Source organism: Anguilla anguilla, chromosome 7, assembly GCF_013347855.1.
Source record: "Anguilla anguilla isolate fAngAng1 chromosome 7, fAngAng1.pri, whole genome shotgun sequence".
NCBI classification, from domain to species: domain Eukaryota; kingdom Metazoa; phylum Chordata; class Actinopteri; order Anguilliformes; family Anguillidae; genus Anguilla; species Anguilla anguilla.
Genome location: NC_049207.1, coordinates 14,978,544 through 15,001,097, shown reverse-complemented (window position 1 = coordinate 15,001,097; position 22,554 = coordinate 14,978,544). Strand labels below are relative to the sequence as shown.

The following is a 22,554-nucleotide window of genomic DNA, read 5'->3' as shown; positions in this document are numbered from 1 at the left end:
CTCCAGTCCTACAGCCCATCTACAGTCAGCATGGTATTACTCACCTCACAGAGTAGGAGCTCCTCCCATTGATCAGGCACCGGTGGTTCCTGCGGCAGCTTCATGAATACAACACGGTTCTCGGGAATAAAAACTATTCATATGCAGAGATTTGGTGTGAAAAGCAGAAAAGGGAAGTGCATATATGCCAGCTTGTACCCTTCAAAAATGACAGAGGACTTTGCAACAATTAGCGGTGCATCTAATCACTACTGGGCCGTTTTTCAAGTACAAATTGGGCAATAAAGAAAAGGAGGTGATAACAAATCAGCGTATTACCCCTTTCTCTCTGTCCCCAGACTCACAAATCTCATCTTTTCAGAGTAATGACTGATAGTAATGTTTTCTCAATTTATGAATGTCATAAACTAACCTATTTGTTAAGCAACTGAGGAATCTAAGGAATGTCTGCTCCCACTGAACTCTCAAAAATGCTGAAATAAAAGACATGACTGACTTGTTTGTATAGTACTAGTGTAATAGCAGAATCCTATTTTAAACATTCCTCATGTGCACACACCATGACCTGAAATTGCACAATATACCTACTGAGAGTATTATTAGTAGTTTTGCCATCTTTTTGCACTTTTAGAAACAGATCATACATTTCCACAGTTCCTTTATGTGCACTTTGGTGTATGTGTAAGCAGAATCAGAGTGTAACACAGCATCAGAAAATTGAGCATTGCAAAATCATCTTTATTAAGACAAGCTTTTAGTTGTGTAAGAAAAATAAGAGTCCACATAAGGACTGAATTATGCATGGATTGGTGAGTTCCTTTCACTGAAATACTGTACAAAACGGTCCTCACACCATCTGTTCAAGTTTAGCGAAGCTCCATTCATTGGAAAGAAATATTGGCTGGAGTACCATATTTGTTAATCCTTAATTCTGAATTTATTTTTAAAAAACGACAAAATATGTATAAAGGAAAGTACACACGTCACACCTAAGCTTCTGCTATTATTTAAATCAGGTGTATCAAAGGGAATGTAGAATATAAAACAAAAAAGCAAGCAAAGTGAACCACTCAGGTGAACACTTCTGACTTCCACAAAACAGGGAACACGTGTCATCTCATAAGATAAAACAAACACAGAGAGTCTGATCAGCTGAAAATTCCACTTCTATGAATTCAGGAAATTGACAAAAATGCATAAATAACAGCACTAAATTTGGCGTACAAAAAGATTGCGGCTTCAAGAGTTCATCCAGTGTCCGAGTTTCCATTCATAATGTGGAAAAATAAAAGTAGCTTTGCGTAAAAAAACCCTTTTCAGTTCTGTTTGTCAAGGTGACGCTCTTCTTTTGGGGTCCGTCTGCTTTTGACCAGTGGCAAATTCCTCCTCCCACTGGTACCAGTGTTGTGGGTGAGATAAGCATATACTGGTGTAAACTGGTGAATACTGGTGAGCTTCTCAGCTGCAGGGGACATTTTTAGCTACACAGTCAGTCACTTTGCTGCTTAAAGGGACACGAGGGACCGGGAACACCAGGAACTCCCACCAGACTGCCGTGGCTATAGCAACATGTGCCGTGGACTCCACCCCCTGGTCTCTAAGGAGTGTGTTCCTGTGGCTCCTCCTCCTGCTTCGTCCTCCTCAGGTTGCCTTTCATCTTGACGAACTCGGGTGTGTTCTCCTGCTCCTCTTCGCCCTTCTGCTGTTCCAGCTCAAGCTAGAAAAAGATCGCACACACACACGTAAGCGCACGCACGCACGCATACACACACACACACACACACACACACACACATGACCAGTGAGTAACCAGCGAGGTATTTATCAAATGAGGTCATCCATGCAAACGGGATTAAAAAAGGCAAGTCTGTGATATAGGACCTCTTGCCATCTCTACTTATCACAGATTTGTGCCAAACAGATTGACATTCAGAATCCAAATCCTTCCTATTAATGGCATTATCTTGAATTAAGCACACAATCTTGAAACAGTTACATAAACTAGGTCACCGCTGTTTAGCTTCATGACCCATTTATGACTTCTACTATAAAACACATTCCACTTGGTTCAACAGTAACCATGCTTTCAAAATATGCAATTTCTCCTTGATGTTTCACTCCCTTGATTGTACAGTTCTCAGAGTGTGTAGCTTGTGGCTCATGAAGAAAGCTTGCATCTCACAGAATCATGTGTCCTAATATAGCTTCTACTTTACATTTTTTGTATGGCATGCACTACACCACACTGCATGAATGAGAAATGCTCCTGGGCTCCTCACCTGCTCCAGCTTTTGCTGCCTCTTCATGAGCTCGATCTCGAGGTCAGACCTCTTCTTGTGGGCCTCCTGCTCCTCCCTCTGCTGTTTGAGCACCTGGTCCCTCTTCCTCTTCTCCATTACCTTCTGCAGCTCCGGCTTGTTCTGCGGAGCCAGGCCCCTGCGGGGAAAGGCTCGGGTCACGCACAGCATCACACACCGCGTCACACACCGCGTCACACACCGCATCACACACCGCATCACACACCGTGTCACACACCGCGTCACTCGCAGGAGGTCCGCTACACAGCCACCCCATGAGAAGTACACCCTCTGCTCCCTCTGAGGCTCTGTGAGGAATGTGCTAAGGACACGGTGAGCTGATGGCCTTTCCAGCTTTTTGACATAATTTAACATCTCCAACTTTCTTCTCGACAAGCTCATAAAATCAAATAAATGCACTACCCATAAATGTTCCATGCCAGTGTCCCTGTACTAATGTAGCAACAGACCCAGTCTGAGTGCGTAAAACAGTTGAGGGAACACACTGTAATAAGGGCACAGACCTCAGTTTCACCTTTCCCCAAACGTTTCCACAGTTCGTTCTGATGGAGTCTAACACATTATACAAGGGCTGGCAGACACTGAGTGTAATGCCAGGAACCAGCTGTGCTTCCATTCGCTCTGAAAGCCATTTTCCAAACTTTGCCGGAAGTGGTGAGTAGAGGAATCATAGTGCACTCCCTGCCAACTCTTCTATGACCCCATCTGAGCATCATCACTGCCAGTCTAATAAGTAATTGACACATACACTGGGGGATGATACTGATGTGGCTTAAAAGCACTCATTAATACATGATATGTTCTTGGTTTATTTTCATTCACGTTTGGTCAGTTACACTCCTATGTAAGACCTTAGAGTACAAAATGTTTAGTCCAAGTTCGGCAATCTGCATTTTCATATAAAGTAGCTATATAAACTCACAATATACAAACACACAAGGGGATTATTGGGGGGGGGGGTACTGTGAGATTAACTTTTAATCTGTGTTTGAAGATTAATCATTAGTTTGAATCACTTATATCACTCAGCACTGAGAGCATTGGCAGCTAGCTCCAACTCCATCAGATCAGGCTGATTTGCACTCTGAGTTCTTTAACCTCACAGATCAATCTAATATCCATATCACGGCAACCATTGGACCTGGCCCCGCTGTTATGAAACACAGCAGTTACACACTGCCTTCCGTGACAAGATCAGGAAAAGGCAAGAGACCGTGCAGGCAGAGCCATGGGTGTAAACGTCATGTCGGGTGTGAAATCGTATTTAAGTCCTGCAGCCGAGAGTCACGTGGATAATGGAAAGAGCCTGAACGCAGATGGATGTTAGATAACTTAATGCACAATGACTGGACCTAAATGAAGCGGCTTTGTTGTGATAACTATTATGCAAGAACCCCCCTCCCACGTCCCTACCCTTAACAGCCAGGGGGCAGATATGAAAACTCTCAATGCACTGTACTGTGGAGCTGACCAACTGCAGGGGGAGCAAATGATTACGATGACTAATTTCATAGGGACACAAATAGCCTGCGGATCTGCAGGGGTGCCCCAACCCTGTGACCGTCCAGCCTCCCCCCAACTGCCCCCACACCCCCAAAACAGACTGCTCCAGTCAACACCGCAGCTGCGTTCAGCACTCCATGAATGCATGATAATTGTTGGAATGTGTGAAGTGATGAAGACAGGCACTTCAAATTAGTCTGGATATCTGCATTTCCAGCTACACGTGAGCTCAGCATGCAGGACAGGGAATCTAGGAGCTTCAGGTTAGTCACTTGAATTCAGCTTTGTGGATTAAATTTATCATGCTTACAGAGAGTCCACAGGTTGTGGACCTCTCTTAATCTCGGAACACTTCAGAATCAGGAGAGTAAAATTAAGACTTTAATCACATTTCACCACATGCTTCCTTCACTGAAGGAATTCCAAGAGACCATTTTAACCCACACTGGAGTCTCAGGTGCATCAATCAAAACATACAGAGATGTGTTATTAAGGAACAATACAGAGGTGTGTCATTTTAGATTTTAGCATACAATAATTTAATATTGTGGATTGAATGTAAAAAAAAATACTGGTGTAGGAGACATGCACTAGTAAAGATGTTTTTAATGTGCGGTAAAAAAAAATTTTTAAACTGCACTTTTTCCACATGGGATTTGTATATTCATGCAGGATATTCAGGAAAGTGAAAACAGACCTGAATCAGTTTCACTGCATCAATGAAACAGTAAGTTGACTTCACTAAAGCCGAATTTCAAGAGGCCATTTAACATGGGACTTGAGTCACACGTCAAGTGATTTGTGGAAACAATGGAATGAAATTTTAAAAGGTGATATTCCAGCTGTTTCGGTGAAAAAAACAAACCCGAAAGTGGAAAAAATGAGCAGACAATGGTCACCGTTATGTAATGGTGACAGCACCTGGGATTGGTTATCTAATAACTGCAGCAGCATCTCCGATTGGCCCGTCTCTACCCCGCAAGCCCGCAGCTGTGATGTCATGACTGTTTTCATATGCGTGGAGAATGAGAGTCAGGGCGCTGTGGAGCGGGGCTGGGTCCTGTGGGCGAGGCCCGGGCGGGGATGTAATCTCTCTTACGTAAGGCCTCCTCTTCCCGCTCTCCACCGAGCCCTGCTCCACGGCACCTAATCCCTCACAGCCTGGGGGGCCGGCGCCTCCCGCTCCCGCAGCGCAGAAGGGAGGGACCGAACACTCGTTTCCCCCCGAACCACAGAAACACCGTGCTTTTGTACCCTCTGACGGACAGTCAGAGCGATAACTGCGCATCAGTGCACTGAAGCGTGCGACCATGTGATGTAACACTGACTGCTGAGTGTAAATACAGAAACATAACACAATGCAGTGCCTGCGGGCATTAAAGAGATGCACTGAGCAGTGAGGAACGTGTCTCTGTGTGTGCTTTATACACGGATATTCTGTCAGAGTCAGTGGACATGGGCCAGGTCTTTAGCTGTGAAATCACTACGGGTCAATGTGTGCACGTCCAGCCAAACGCTTCAGTCTCAGTTACAATGTTAGCACAAACCATACTGCATTACACACAAGAGGGATGACAGCTCCTGTGTTTTCATTTGAGGTCTGTGCTGCTTGTCAGTATAATCTGAAACAAATTAATTGCTTCCTGAAGCCTGGGCCTCTTCAGCTGTATCCTGTGAATCCTCTGTGTGTACTGGCTCTACATTTTTTAATTATCCAAGCTAACTGGAAAGTGTACTTGAGTGCTTCCAGAATTTTCTCTTTTGACAGAGAGATATGCAGGTAGTGGATGATTATCATTTGTCTTCATTTAATTTTCTACAGACATGTGTTTGCTTTCAGTAATGCAGGGTCAGCACTTGCAGAATTTATAACAACAGTGTGTTTTCCTACCTGTCCACCTGTAAACAAATCAATCAATGAATCAATCAATGAATCAAGTGCTCTACATAAGTGAATGTTGGTGGTTCCTTTGCGGAGGTCTGTGAGACAGAAATCTCCCTCTATACCTGGCCTGCATGCACAGACCTGTATGTCACCAGGACTGAAATTAGATGAACAGACCTATGGCTCTGCAGGTCAGTCAGATGATTTCTCTGGCTTGTTATGTAAGAGAAATGGATGTGCTCGCGTAGACGAGTTCCTTTTCATAGACCATCAGGAAATATCACGGGATCGGGGAGAAGTCATGAATAAATTATTCTACTATTTATGAATAAATAAACTGCTTTATGCAATTATTCCCATTTACTTCCTGTGTCACTTGCCATTTGCTTCAGGGAAACACCAAAATACCCTGCCAGTTGGTGGTGTGATCAAATTGCATAAACCTGACAACTCTCTAGTGGTTTGAGTTGCTATCTAACACGATATATCACTTCAGGCAGTGCCCACCAACTCTAATGAAATGGCTGAAGGGCAAATGTATCTTTTATAACCACTATCTGTATTGCACATTAAGCCAGAACTATTGAGGAGGTTACTGAACACTGGCATCACTTATAATTATGTTTGCGACTGGATATATACCAGATACGGTGACATTAGCACATGGGGGTGGCCACCACCGCGGCTTACCGTTTCTGGTTCATCAGGAGCTCTCGGTGGAGGTCCTGGTGGTTGCGGGATGTCTTCACAGGGTTTATGAGTTTTTTGGGCTTGATGAGCTCGTCACAATCCCCGTCTATGTAGTCTGGCTCGGCCATGATGCTGCGTACTCTGGGCAGCCGCTCGCTCAGCTCAGCCCGATCCAGGCACGGATCTGCGGACACCACGACAAAATTGTCATCGTGTTTTTAATGTGCACCAATAAAGTCATATAAAAGGCTACGTGCACTGGGATTTGTTTATTTATACAGGATATTCAACAAGAAAATACTTTTAGTAAGCTCTGAAATTCTGACGAACTTTGTATCAGTACTTAAATGACACATCAAAGTGGTATCCATGATAAACAGGAACAAAAAAGAAGCGTATTACTGTATACTAACGAATTACTTTATGATTTACTGACGTATACACCCAATAATTCGCTTTATGTAAAATTCTGTTGATCATTCCTTCTATTAATTTTTCTTGAGATATGAATCTTTAATTTATAGAATTCAACCGAACAGGTTCAAAGACAGAACAGCGTGTCCATTATATAACATTTTTCGGTAGAACTTCTTCCGACTTAGTAGTCCACTCAGTTTTCTAACCAGTCAAACAATCCAAGCGCCATTAATGTGGAAAATATTTAAAAACAAGAGGGAATAATGGAAAAATCGACAATGGATTCTCGTATATTGTGAAAATGAAGTTTCCCGTGTAGGAACACATACAAGACAACAATTTAAATAACTGTTCAATATGTAGGGATACAATAAGGACGGGCAATTTATGAAGTAGCTAAATCAATTTAGGCTATGTCATAAAACATAGTAAATATAGGATCAGGGTCTAGCCACGTTTGACAGACATCAATAATATATTCACTGAGAAACAAACAAATAACAAAAGTGCTATATTACCTTGCAAGAAAGGAAAAACGGGGTATCGAAGCATAGTTGCCATCTCTCACCGCTGACGGGGAGTGCGATTAAGAAATAAGGTCTTTGCTCCTCAATCTTCTGAGCAAAAATGCCTGCGACTGAGCAGCTAGGAGTTCCAGCAGGACTAACGTGTCTCTGCTTATACAATCTCATAGCAATACTTTATTATCTAACTACGCACTCCCCTAGGAGCACAGTGCACACAGGCTGGCTAATCTCGCACACACAGGGATGGATGACTCCTGCACTTTTCCCATATATGGAAGCATGACGCTTGCTGAGTCCAATTTACAGGTGATCAGAAACAAGGACGTGTCAACACGTTTACACATAAACCTGCTCAGAAAGTTCTTTAAGGTAATAAAAATTCCTTACATATTTGTGTATTTGCGGTTGCTTCGACACGAAGAAAGATAAAACACAGGCTACCTTTTTATGGGCATACAGGCTAACCGAGTCCTTTTGCCCCTAGACGTTAACACAAAATACTAACATTACTTTTTATTAGCTTTACAATTTATTTAATCATTAGTCTTTTCAGTAGCTTCGGTTTTCCATACAAATAATTGGCTTACCTGATTCGACAACTACGTAGAAAGAGGATTGGTTATTTTGCAAAGGTGCACATCTTATTCACTGTACTCCGTATTATTATTATTATTATTTTTTTTTGGGGGGGGGGGGGGGGGGGGGACACGAAATTCCAGTTTGACGTTTATGTTTTAAATGTGTTCAAATTTAGTTATCCTGAATTGCATTACGCTATATTGGCTTTTTAAACAGGAAAACGTTAGTGTCAAATAGCACACCTTATTATCAATCAAATGTTGTGTCCCTCCCACATTAAATTCTTCAAAACGTTCTACAGTGATAATGTAATTACATTATCCTCCCCATCTCTGATTTGAAACACGATTGTATGAAAACATGTCGCTTCATTTATATGGATCTGGGACATGTCCCATATGCATGCCAAGCGCGCAAGTTCCAGATTGATAAAGTTACACGTAAAACACGGTCCATTACTTCTCAGTTATTCGGTTTGCTCAACGTAAACGCAATTTTAATAGAGAGGGTGCTCGTTTGCGTACTACTAAAATTTGGCCTTAACTAAGCTCTCCTGATCTACTTTTAATGGAAGGCATTATCTCAGATATTCTACAACCCTGGTTTGCCGACAGTCACGAGACAAAAGAGAATACTTCCTGCACGTAGCATGGCATACAGTTCATATTCGTATGAAGTTTTAATGAATAGCGGAATCTTAGGAAAAAACTTAATTATCTGCACAATGCCTGGGATGGCGTTTTAATTGCTTTCTCAAAATAATTGTGTCTTCGAGCGTCGAACCATAATGTGAAGACAGATAGCAAACTAGGGCACTTTCACAATTTAGAAATTGGCTTAAAGATAATGATCAGTTTTACATAAATAAGAATTTATTTATTTATTTTGCTGTAGCTGTTTCAATATGCAGAAGACAGCACAACAGTTAATAACTTAAAGCAGCTTTTTTAATCATTTAAAATTTATCAAAAGGGTTTCATCCTCAGATAGTTTTAAAAGCTTATACTTCTGAAAATGAAATTAAAGGGAAAAAAATACATTAAATACATTGCCAATATATTTTTGAAGACAAAATAGCAACAGCATACTTCATCTTATTGAATTTCCCTACCCTCAGCGCTCACTACGTGAATCTTTGAGTAGTGTCCACAAGAGGGCACTACATACTCCCACAAACATGGGGCCAAGGAAAGAATAAATAAAAATGCACACATGACGTAACATCACTACACACCCTCACCAAAAAAAAAAAAAAAACAGGCCATGGAAGACAGGAAATGTGACGATACACATAATATAGCGTGTAAGTATACTTTTACTTTAAGTAAAACTTAACTGAATGAACTGAATTAATAAAATAGTTTCCATTGTTGCGTTGCTGTAAGGTATTGTGATCAAACGCCAATAATAACATTCCAGTTGTCATGTGGGTGCGCTTGTCGTTTCAGTGCATTCTTATGTGACACTGGAAGACTGCTGAAAAAATATTAAGACATCTGAATGACACTATGTTCAAATAAATACTGTACAGTCTACATGGCCACTGTGGTCACAGTTATTTCAATCCATTCCTCACCAAACTCAAAGCAATTTTAAGAGCATGATAAAGATGGATTTACACAGTGTCGTAACAACGGTTAAACAGAACCTAAAATCTGGATCATTAACTCTTATTGAATATCACATGTTCAGGTTAAGCTGAAATTCATAAGCATTACTGGCAGCTCTACACATTTAGACCGTATGAGGAGACGTCTACAGCAGGGAATCTCTAGTTACTGATGTTATTATGGGGCCTAGTGTATATCCGCCCATTAATTACAATGGTAAATTTAGGATATCATGCTAGCATCTTTTCACAGATACACACCCGTGCAAAGATAAATACCCACACATGCATAAGCACACATATGCAGACACACAAACGCATACAAACGCATACACACTCCCTGGATGAGCATCGAACACTTTAATAGATCAGTACACGGTAAACACACCATCCCCGCCCCTCACAGATAAGAGCAGGCTTGTGTGAAAGCGTTTGTCTGACAGTTTACCCTCCTCCGTCACCAAAAATAACATGCAGAGCTCAAAGTGGGCAGATTTCAGTACGATTTTCCTAGCACCATCCCCAGCTGTGTTGACCGGGCTGAACCGATTCATGAGCAGGGGAACACCGAAGAAGCTGCAGGCCTGGGGAACTGAGCTGGCTGATATCATTGCACCATTTCCTGCCTCATCAAAATACAAGGGCAAAAGAAGAGCCACCATATTTAATGACTTGTTGATGCAGAAAGGAAATGGCACATGCATAAGGAGCAGGAAAGTGCATTTTGCACTGAATCATCATTTGCAGACTGCTCACAATTGGTCTTAACTGCACGAAATGCAACAGCAAAAAGCTAATGTCTGTCCTGTATTCAACAGTTCCATGTTTTGGATAGTATCCATATCATTATGACATGATGCTTTGTTTTGTGAAGGACACCAGACTTTTGTTATCATACAGCACATGAACAATAAGGAGACAGATTTGTTTTCGGTACGACTACAAAAAGACCATGCTAATCAGGTCAAAATGGAGGTTAAAGAAAGAGACTAATAACTCAAAAACACACCTTTGTGGTCATATGACTGCACATGCCGTGTATTTGCACACTGAGTTTGCATTCTTAGTGACTGAAAAAAGAAAGCAAAATAGCTGGTTTATACCATAAGGCTCATCCACCATGTTGTGGACATACAGGAGGGCACAGTATGAACAGCTCAGTAGAAGGGGAAATTTTAAGTGGACCTTTCAGGGAACCCCTGGGTCAGTCTCCTACTGGAAACTCTACTCAGTCATAAACATTGTGCACAGCCCAGAGGAAACATTAACAGCTTTTCAGGATTATATATCCTGCTATTCCCGGAAACGCCATCAACGGTGCTTAAATGCAGAGGTTGACCGCTCGTATAAACTCCTAATAATACTTTTCTTTTAGGTTTGCCAATGTTTTGTGGCAGACTTTAAATGTTGATTGCCTTTTGTCCTTTTCAACAGAAGCGTTCATGCCATCTGTAATACACTCCACTGTAAATTAACAAGCTTTCTATGTGAAACTTGGTGACCTTCACATAATAGTGACCCTTTTAGGAACATGGATATCATGAATCCGATCCCCTCGTAGTACACATGCCTCTCTACAGGGTCACCACACCGACAGCCCCCTTTGTGGAAATTGAAGTGACAGACCAATATGACATCATGCTCTGGGGCCACTGGGTGCAGGAAGGAGGGGAGCGAGTCTAAATGTCAACACACGGCTTTAGGACTGGCATCCCGAGCTGGCTGGCTTACCGAGCCCCTCAGAGTCGCAGCGGTGGCCGTTCCCTGGACCGTCCAGCCCTCTCACCCCCTGGGGTCCCAAACCGCCTTTCTCAGGACAGGGGGCATCTCTTCCAACTGCTCTTCCGGTTAACCAGGCTCGCCGTGGTGGACCAGAGATATAAAGGCTGGTCTACAGAGCCAGTGCATGCATGTTAACCACAGCAGGTCATTCACACCCCCTTCCCCCACACCTCCTGGCATGAAACGTGGCCACTGACTGCACTCTTCATTCCCCCAAAGGGACCAATGGACACCATTACATACTTACTTATCGGTAAATTACTTAGAACCCCCTTCGTCATCACAGCCGTAAGCCTATCCCATTGGTGTGATATCCTCTATGAATTTGACAGAGCGCACATAAGCGACTAGAACCTTGCTTTGTTAAGCATCCCTGATCACTGAGAACTGCCCAATAACAAAGATGCAGTATTTTTACGAGGTGTATAAACTCAGATAAGTAAGCGCTGCCATCTAAGAGACCACAAAAAAACAGATGAAAAATATTTACGGCTACATGGGGTACGCGTCTATCTCCACTTGCCTCTTTTCCGTAGTCAGGATAAAAAAACAAAAGGTTTTAATCAGTGATCAACCTGCCAGTACAGCATCCCTTTTCAAGCCAGCCCATTCATGCCTCACATGCTCCATTAGAGGTAACTGAATAGCAGGCCCGGCTCCGCAAAGCCCGCTATCCGAAAGACAAGCTGAAATGATACAATGGGAAGTGCAGGCACAGCAGTTTATTACAAAAGACGTGTAAGCTTATGCTAGCACCCCATGTTCTACGCAAAAGTCATTCGACTTGTCTCTCTACTGCACCAGCAGTGAGTAGGCCCCCACAACGATACTGTTTCTGGCAAGTAAGCCAGGAGACTGTAGGCGTTTGATGCCCCGTCACTCCCTGGGTGTGACCATGGGCCACCAAATAATTATAGAACTTCCTTTCTCTGCCACCCTACATTACTGGGCAATGTGTCATCACATGACACTTGTGAAATGACACAGAATGGTACAGTGACGGCAGGGCAGAAACATACGCACCATGACCAAGGTTTCATTGCTCACGTGAAAAACAAAAGTTTGGTTTTTCTGAAGAACGAAGAAGTCACAGGGCCCAGCGGACCACAATTTAACCGAGACATCTCCCAACAATACAGATGCATTTCCTGTAAACAATGAAGAACTCCAGTAACTCATGAAGAGAAGAGAAATACCTTGTTTTTTTCCCTATAAAAACTCACAAAACCCCATCTGCAAGTCAATGCAGGCAAATGGGCTCAAATGACTTTAAGGACTAGATTGGCCAGGCCATTATCCTCCTCTCTGTGAAAGGGCTGGATGCCGGAGGGGGCAGATGCCGCTCTGCTGTACGCTGGGCAGCGTGTCCTGTGGTTATGATGAGTGGAGGGCAGGCGAAGGGTGATGGGCTATCCTTTGTTCCATTCCCCGCTTGTTACAGAATCCGAGAGGAACAGGAAAAGCAGCTGGCTGCCTATTACGGTGACCTCCTCCACTCTCCCGCCATATAAACAGTTTGGGCTCAGTGGAGAGATGCAATCTGAGGCCACCCCCACACCCCAGAGACTGCAGCCCCACCCTGATATACAGTTTATTTACAGTGCTATATCCCCTTACTATAGCGCTGTAAAAATGCCTGTCACACAGCCTCTCTTAATTAAAGAGTCACATCAACAATAACAGGGGGACTAATTCAGAACAAATGCCTTCTATCACTTTGTCCATTTGAATGGACCCGAAGCTTCATAAAGGATGTCTGCTCAATGTGATGCTGTCAGCAGAGTTACATATCATTCCATATTATTACCAAAAAGCCTTTCATATTTGAGGTTCCACAATGGGAAAGGCGTCCAATGAAGACAGACTGTTTTTGCATGGAAATCAGTATATAAGTCTTATTCCATGAAAAGATTGGAAGTAGCCAAATATTACCCTATGTGCTGTACTGTACTTCATATGCAGGAAATGTGTCCAGACACGTGTAAGCTAAGTGATTATTAAAATCAGGCAAGACCGGTACATTGGTGTTCGACATGAACCTGTGATTAATAGAGCCTCTTAAGGGTTTCCCTTGTAATAGCACGTACCCAAAAAGGTTACAGCTTAAGATCAAATGAGCGATACTCAATGTTTTCATCTAAGCAACCTTTCAAGTGCTTCGCTTTTCCACAGTAAACGAATATCCTTTCCAAACCGCAAGAGTGAAGCAGTTAATGGTTGCTGTATGATTTTGAAAAGCTCACAAACATCTACAGGGCAAACTCTCCATCTGAGCACTGTCCTATTAATCCTGCACTGTGCCATTAAGGTCTCATTTAAATGCTCCACTGTAGAACCAGGTCACTGGGCTCTGAAAAATGACCCAGAGGGAAAGGAGTTCAGTTTAAACCGTATCACACATCCATGCTGTTGTGTACCTCAGATCTCACGTCTGCAGCATGGGATAAGCAGAATTGGGCAGGAATTCATTCATTTGCCCTCATTTAATCAAATAATTAAGAGCAAATCATGCAGATTGCAAACAGATTGCAAATGAGAATGGTATGAGGAAGAGGGACGTTCTTACTGGCAGTAAACTGCAGAGGACGAGTAGGCAGCTCCTTTGAGAGAGCCGAATTAGGACTCTAGCCAGGACACGGGGGGTTGCTCGCTCGCTGCCACAGGATCCTGAATAATCACGGCCCCTCTTTTCCGAAAAGCGTTTGTTTTACTGTTCCGTGGCTGCTGAGTGACCCCTGCAAGGCAGGGGCGGACCATGTGACCTGCTGGAGATCCACGTCCAATGGGCAATCATCTGTCAACCACCAGGATGGGGTGGGAGGGCACTGGGGAGCCCCGGGCTGGGGGGCCTCTCCTCCAGCAGACCCCATCCTGTGGAAAAAGAGTGGTAACCTGGGAATTTAGGTCTTCCGTCCGGTTGACCCATGCAGCCTGGCAGAGAAAGTTTCTCAAGTGAGTTTATAAATAACAGAGGTGGCCCATCAGCGTTTGGGAGATAGCTTCCCTGAGTTTCTGAGAGGAAAAACATAGTCCAGCACACAGTATGAAACTGTAAGGCAGTTTACAGAAGTGTGCTCCTTATCAGACCTCAGAAGAAAACCAACTGTTTACTGTGCTGCCAGTTAGTCAGCAAGTGTGATAAAAAGACAGTGCTTGGTTGCAAAACATATGATTGAATCAGCATTATGTAAAACTTAGGTTCTCCAGAATAGTGTAATCATGTTTTGTACAGTTGGAAAGCAAATATCATTGGGAATAAATTGATGTCTCAGCTACAAAGGTTAACCCAGTGTGATTTGCTTACAGAGATAGCACAAGCAGGATTCACTGTTGTACTGGTCATGATTGTGTCCGTATTTGATGACTCTGGGTTTTTACTTGTATATATGCATATATTCACCACTCGCATTTTGCATCATTTTATATTGTCATTATTACTGAATACACTGAACAATAAATGGCATTCATTTTAACATGGCATTCCTCGTTGCACACCTTATCACTGCACACCTAAGCAGTTTAATGTCCGAACATACACACAGAACTCAGAATAGCTGCACCCCATAGTCACTCCCCTATACACTAGTGCCATAATAAGATACACAATTGTATTTAAGCAGGCTACATAAGCCAAAGTCACGTCTGCGTCTACTAGCTAAGATAGATAGACATCTGTATAGAGCCACACAACTGGCGGAAAGTAGTCTCCTCCGTCTATGCTTAACTGTTAGCACAGAGGAAAGGTCAGAAACACTATTCTGGAGTCAGATAATCGAGATAACGTTAAATTAATCCTGTTAATTTGGCACCAGGTAAGACTATACACATTCTTTCGCCACTCAGATACTTCCACTGTTTGGTTTGCAGAGGGGTTTCTTGCAGTTGGTGACCTCAACGTGCCAAGTTTTGATTTCTTACAGACCTCGATGTGCCGTTAGGTGTATCCTAAGGGATTCTTACAAAAACAGCAGAGTATAAACCACATAAGACATGACAGCCCTCACGATAATATATTAACTGGGAAGTTGAGTACAGAAAATACAGAATAGAAAATCAGTTTCCTTACTAATCTACCTGTGACAATTGAGTATAGTGAAGAAAAATTGTGTTAACAGGAAACTGTTACAGCTGGAAGATTCTTTAGCAAGTATTTCAGAACTTCCCATTTCCGCTTGCTGCATGAAAACATTTGACAACGGCGTTGTTCAAACTCAAACACCCGAGCAACAACAACCTTTCTCTGGCGCCCCCCCCCCTCCCCCCATACTCCCCCACTTGAGTGCAAAGGGGTTCCACAGAAAATAATCGAGTTACGATAACCCTGTAAAGTGATTCAGTCCTGCAAGAGAATGGAACTGAATCTAATAGCTACCTACATCTTCTAGATTTATGCTTCCATTATGAAGCTTGTTTTCCTGCTGTGTGGGAAATGAACAGGAGCTATTTGTGAACGGCCCAGTGAAGCTCTGAGGGTTGCCTACAACAAAAGAATGAAGGATCATCTCGGGGTCCAGACCCAACATGCCTGCATCCTCATTGCCAATGGGCATGACTCAATGCAACATACGAACAGGACTGGTACCAAAACATTTCACTACCATTAGTCTACTTCCACTTCCATTTGCTCTACTACCCAAAGCTAGTATTACAATAAAATTGCAAAACCCAGGGAATGCGTTTGGTTGGATGTGCCAAGCATTTCCAAATGCACTTTTTCAAGCAGGATTTAGGCTACTTTGTAAAGTGAAAAGGGAAATGTACATGGATGATGTGTTCAACTAAAAAGATTTTCCTGGGTACATTTTCAATACCAGAAAACCTCATCTCCAATTAGAAACGTTAAATGATCGCTGTCAAGTAAACCAATGATTATTTTTCCAGAGAAAAAAGATGCAAATGTGTTTCAGTCTAAAGAGCACGGCAGACGTTGTGAAACTTCCAAGGCCTGAAAAACAGAGACCATTAAAGGGCAGAACACCTTTCAAATGCCCAAACTGCAACAGACAGGTTTTATCCAAATTAGAGACAACAGCACTTCTACAGGATGTTCAAATCATCTGCCAAACTGGGTGGGGGCCCACAGAGATGAGATAGCCATGTTTGCCTCCCATATCTGCAGGGAGAGCTATTTCCAACCATACTTTCACACCCTGTTCTTTTCCTGTGGTGTAGCCCAGTACAGAGTAATCATTACAGCCTTCCTGTGAGCCCAAAAATAAGATTTATGTACTTCACAGAGCTGAGATTTCATTCAGATTCATAATGATGGGCATCACACAATCAAGCTTTTAACACACACAAAACAAATGCTGCCCAGTATTAAAACTGCAAGTAACAAAAATAATGGTATAAACACTTGTTTCAAAATAACTTTCATTAAAATTCGAATTTATTTTAATGGCATCACTAATTCTATACTTCCTAGATCCTGATCATTTTAAAAGCCAGTTTTGAAAACTATCCACCGCCTATGTCAATAGTTGCTTGATAATTTCACTCAAGTTTCCTATGAGTGAACACTTCCTACAAACTGATAAAATGAAAAATAACCCTAATATGAAAAATAACCCTAACCTCAGAAAGTCCCACTCTTTGTCATCCTTCAGCACTGCAATTCCTACAGTTCACAGTCTGCACCTTAACCTCAGATTAATTGTTTAGTTTCAAATCCAATGTGTCGCAATACAGAGCCAAAGGAGCAAAATTTGTGTCACTGGCTAAATCCTTAAAGAGTGAATTTGCAACACTTATCTCTTGAGAAGACCAGCAGGGAATATTACAGTTATAGGTTCAATTAACTTCCCATCAAGCTGAATGGGGCTTGCTGTGGCAGAGGCAGCCTGCAGCAGTGTGTGACTGTGAGTCACACCACAGGAAAGACCCCATGAGCTCACAGAGACGGCACAGTGCTCAAGCTGCTAGCATGTAATGTTCCGTAGATGTGACAGCAGCATAATGAAGAACGTTACTACACTGCTTCATATGACAGTCTTATGAGTTAGCTGGGGTAATACTTCCAAGGAAAAACCAAATGGCAAAAATTGGCAACTGTCTTTTCTGTTAGTGATTACTTCGCATAGAATAGGTGTGGATCAGCGATACTTCAGCATAGGGTACTTTACATAACCAGTTAGTACAGGTATAGCCTATTACTTACTAGTATAGCCCTATTTGAGCATAATGTGTAAAACATAAGCCTGTGGAACATAAGCCTTGGTTTGGTCACCAAAAAATCTGTTAATTATTACATTTTCAGGGTGGACAAAAGGCAGAAATAGAATCCAAGATTGATATCACTGGTGCAAAATAATACTTTCTACCAAGGCCATATGCAGATAAGTAGGAAAAGACTCTCAAAAGCTGTATTAATGCCAAGTTTGGTGACAATAGGGAAGGCAACAAGTCAGGGCAAAAAAATCTAACCGGCTCACAGCAAAAAGAATTTCAAAATAAACAACTGACAGGATTCTGACACAACTTTACATTCAAGCAGTTGCTGAAACACAGCCAGTCATTGTGGCTGTTGAAATGTTTGCCAAGATAGACCAGAAGAGCTGGAGTGAATTAAGTCCACTGATAAAGGCTTTTAATTACAACCAAGGCACAAAGGACCCTCAAGGTTACAGCGACTGTCAGTCATGTTTACAGATCACGTTGCAGAAAGCTAGGGGTGTTTAAATAAACCTCAGGTTCACCTTTGCAGAGTGAGACAGAGCGAGAGAGAGAGAGCGGGCGAGAAGAATCGTTGGAGTAAGCCATAAATTATTACCCATTGGCAGAGAAGGGTTTCTCTATAGGAGTGGTTTCCATATGCAGGTGAACAGCCACAAATGTTCCCCGTGAATCTTTCTCAGAGCCCCTCCCCCATCCCCATACACCTCTCCTTAAAAAGAGGCGGGGCTGGGCAGAGGCACATATGTTCCTCTGTGTCACCTGTGCCTGCGCTCTGAAATACAGCATGTGGCAGCTGTGTGTTTCTACAGCTGGGTTCCCCGCATGTAAATATATGGCAGAGTCATGTGTAAGACAATGCCCTGGGGACATTTACACGTACACTGACCTTTCTATATGGGCCAACCCGTCAGTGGAAGTATGCAGATAAAAACCTACAGGATGAGCATGCGCTCGCTTTTGCAATGCTGGGTGACCAAGACCATTCAACATCCATATCAAAATAAAGATGGGCTGTGCTCTATATTTCAAAGTCCACTTCAGACTCCTTCTAATTATTGACGTGCTCGAACATGATGCTTGACGCACTGTCCCGATTTCAGTATGGACGTCGGCGCCGACCGCCAAGAAAACGATGGAGCCCCAAGACATCACCTTGGCCCGCGGCAGATTCCAGTTCAGGCGTGGCCTCCTCTCCACATGACTGCTCGTGAGGCAGAACGAAGCCCCGCGAACACGTGCGCTTCCAGCGGCATCCGCGGTTCTATCACGGAGCGCATCAGACCGCAGGAAGGACCACCCGTACAGCGGCGCGGGGAGACGCGTGTGTAGCACGGCCGCACGCACACAAAAAAACAGCGAAACCTGCACGCGTGCAGTGGTCCGTGGGTCAGAACTTCCAAAGACAAAACACAAGAACGAGACAGCAATCTTTTCTAACCCCACAAGGTAGACCTAACAGGCCATTGTTATATGAATTCCTGTGTCTGGGGACAGCCTACAGAGGGCCTAGCACATGATGTCTTTGTTCTTTTCCTCTTGCCGTTTTCATACACAACACATTCGAACTGAACGATATTAATGGCTATTTTATGCCCTGTTCTATTCTGAAAGACTGTTGACAGTTGACAGACATAACCCCCCCTTAAGTAAATCTCTCACTGGGCCTCTGGCATATTAAGACGGATTATGAAGACCCCCCTCATTGTTGACGGACATGCTGTTGAGAACAACTGTTGTTTTCCAGCCTTTGTCTGGTGCTGTGTCAGTGTTCACCAGGAGGGAAACAACTGTCATGGCTCTGCTCAGCTGACCAGATGCCCCCCAGATTTGTCATCAATGCCAGACTTTCCTACAGTTGACTCGCTGGCCTCAGTGGACTGTGGAACCAAACCACTCCCAAACCCAGCAACGTAGACAGGTGCACTGGCACAAAATACTGTCCATCAAACAATAATAAAAAACAAGGTAGAAAGGTTGGCTGAGTAGTGATCTGTTTATGATTAAGGGTAGCGCTCTGGTAATATGTTTTGCTGAAAATCTAAAATTGAAAATCTCATGGGTTTAAAAAGTGGAGACTTGCTTTCTTCACCCATGAAGGTTTAAACATTGACCTTAGAATTTAAACATATGGAGAAGAGGGTGATTTGCATGAAAGCAGTCAACCATATGGTAGACCCAAAGTCTGTTTCTCAGCAAACAAAGAGTGTACTTTCGTTTGTTTGTTTGTTCGTTCGTTGTACTAGTTGAATCAAGAGGGTCAGAACAGGTAGAGCAAAAAATAAATGAATAGCTCAGTCTTACTTTTATCCCAATCTTTGTTTCAGACCAGTATTCCACAATTTACCATATTTGGTTCTGCTTTCCAGCATCCATCAAGATGATAAGGACAGGCACTGTGCCATTTGTCAAGATATTTTTATTCTACCCAACTGGTGAACAACTCAGAAAGAAAACAAGAAAAACCATTGCAGTGCCTATGGGAGTGTCCCACTATGTGCCTATTAGCTTCCTGGGAAATGCTGTTCCCATGGCCCTTGGAAGAGCTCCCCCAGGCCTGCACACATGTGCTCACTGTCCTGTCAAGACATGTCACTTTGACAGCCTGAGACATGGGAAAATAGCCGAGGGTCAAGACATTGAGTGTCATTGGTTCTCACCACAAAAACAGCTGAAATGGATTAGGTTTTGCTTCGTGGTTGAACATCCAAGAGGTCCTAAGGTCATTTTTGGTCAGTTTTATACAGTTTTACATGATTAGATGACAGTTCAAAGGCAGAAGTCATTTTGATTGACAAACCCCCTGTTCCATTTTTAAGTGTACATTCATGTTAGAGCCATTTGTCACGTGGTTTCAGTCTTTAGTAAAAGAACATGTTCACCTTCATGTTTAATTTCATAAATTTTTTCAATAGTCATTCAGAGCTTTGCAGGCACAGATTTTAGTGAATAATGTAATGCATGCGACCAAAAAACACAAGAAAAGGGAAAAGCACATTGTAGCAAGACTGTTTCTGAAACTCAGTCTCACAAGGTCTAAAGGTTGAAGTTACCAGACATGTCAGAGAAGAATAATGTCTTTGAGTACAATTTACAGATAACCAAAAGAAGAAAACAAGAACAAAGAAAGAAGTTTTCTAACGACTTTGTGACATGGAAACGGGAATCGTCATGAGTGCAATACTCAGCTTAAGGCAAATACCGCTGAGAGACAAAAACAGCTTGAGTCCCAGGTTAATATAGGAAAACACAAAACTAGTCAGACAGCATACTGCTCTGAGGAAATAACAAGGCACAGAGTACTGTACAGTGAGTTGAAATATGGTTACATCAGAGCAATATGAGGAGAAAGGTCTGGCCAGGAGAACAGGGATGTCTGGTCCGTAACCCCAGTCATTCGGCCTGGCTAAAAGGAGCGTACAGATACGGGCGGGGGGGGGGGGGGGGGGGGGGGGGGGTAGGGGGGGTAATTTTGTAGGATCAGTTCAAAGATCAAGAAACAGATGTAAAGCATTTAACATAACATGTGCCAAATTGCAAACACATGTGTGCTGCGACCAGCCACCCCACTTCCAAAAGGGAAACCCCAACCCCCCACCACCCGACAACAACCTAGATTTCTCACATTGAAAATACTGTCATAAGATTAAATCTGCCAAACGGATTTCAGTTATGCTTGCCAAACGTGGTGTTATTTACATTTTGCCTGCGAGCACAGAGCCACTGAAGGATTTGTGCAGTGGCAGAAACAAAGTGGCAGTGGGTTTGTCAGCTTACCAGACTGTAGACGTTTCACACTGACAACAAAGGCCGTTCGGCTTCTGTGCGCTCTGAGTGAATTGGTCATATTTGCCATGTATTCTGCAGCTCTGGGTTTACTTTTTGAAATGCAGAAGTAGTATCATTCAGGTAGTAACTAAGTGTGATGATATTTCAACTATTCATATATTTAAATGATTGATATAATTTTTCTCCATGTTCTTTAAATTTATAATTCTCTTTCTCTCAGACACCTGGAAAATTGCAGGGGGTGTGGCGCTTCTGTCACCTGAATGAAATCCCCTATGACAGGAGTGCCAAGCCTCATGTGCCTGAAGTCACTGCCCAATCACTGCCTTTCCATTACTCTCGTATTTACTGAATCTGAATTTAAAACCTGAACAAAAGGCAACATTCGGCTAACAGGGCGCGTGTAAAGTTGAGGAAATCGTATTGTTTACTGTTCACAATATCAAAGAGCAAAAACGCAAGTCATTCCATAGGCTTTTGTTCACACTACACCCGAAAAATTGCTACGACAGACGGCCTCGGAGTGTCCTGTTACAGCATCTCTCCACATGAGGTTACCATATGCTCTTACGGAAAGTAGGATAAAACTTTATGATTTCCCTGTCCATCGTAGTAAACACCATTCTTTCTTTGCAAGGCGACCCATTGTTTTGATACGTAAAAGTAAATGAGTAGATATTGCCACTGTACCTACTAAACGCGGGATAAAACAAACAGACAACAGTTGAGTCCATAACAGAGAAATTGAAATCATACCTTTAACTCTCCCGCTGGCGTTGGGTCCCTTCACTTTCCTTGTTTATAAATTAAAGGTTAGAAGTGGTTGGCGCACCATTTGCGCATTCTCTGATTACTTCGCTAAGGTATGTCTGCAGATATGCTTCTCTTTCTTGGAGGCAGCTCAAAGGCAGATGAGATCAGTCCGGAATGTAAATTACTGCCTGAGTGGGGGTGGCCGATATATCTCAATGCGTGAGTCACGGAGTAGGCTCCTCCTTCCGGACTGTTTTTTTGTTCATAACTGGGAGAAACCCTGCCAAGCCGTTGTGTAGGTCTTCTAGGCGTGGTCAAGTTGGAGGGATAGGAGCTAAATGGGGTTACGATTCACGCAGACACAACTACTAAGAATTAAATTAATAGTTTAATATATTTTCGCTGACAGTTTCCTCTTCACCATATATAATCTGTCTTTTCAAAACTCGGCGTTGCATTAATAAACAGTTCGGACTGAGGAACAATAAGCTGCACAAAGCTGTCTATTTTCAAAAGATTTTAAATAAATAC

General features: G+C 42.8%; 1 protein-coding gene across 2 annotated transcripts; it reads right to left on the bottom strand.

Annotated features, from left to right (window-relative positions):
- Window positions 1-717: 717 nt before the first annotated feature.
- LOC118232286 (protein FAM107B-like) lies at window positions 718-22,211 on the bottom strand. Of its 2 annotated transcripts, none has more exons than XM_035427160.1 (4): window positions 22,027-22,211; window positions 6,397-6,580; window positions 2,280-2,436; window positions 718-1,717 (listed from the first exon to the last, which is right to left on the bottom strand). In XM_035427160.1, the coding sequence occupies exons 2-4, from the start codon at window positions 6,522-6,524 to the stop codon at window positions 1,598-1,600; spliced, it is 405 nt and encodes a 134-aa protein (XP_035283051.1). In that variant the 5' UTR covers window positions 6,525-6,580; window positions 22,027-22,211; the 3' UTR covers window positions 718-1,597. The 2 variants fall into 2 exon arrangements, with proteins under 2 accessions (XP_035283051.1, XP_035283050.1); XM_035427159.1 differs by lacking the exon at window positions 22,027-22,211 and adding an exon at window positions 7,332-7,355.
- Between the last annotated feature and the right edge of the window lie 343 nt (window positions 22,212-22,554).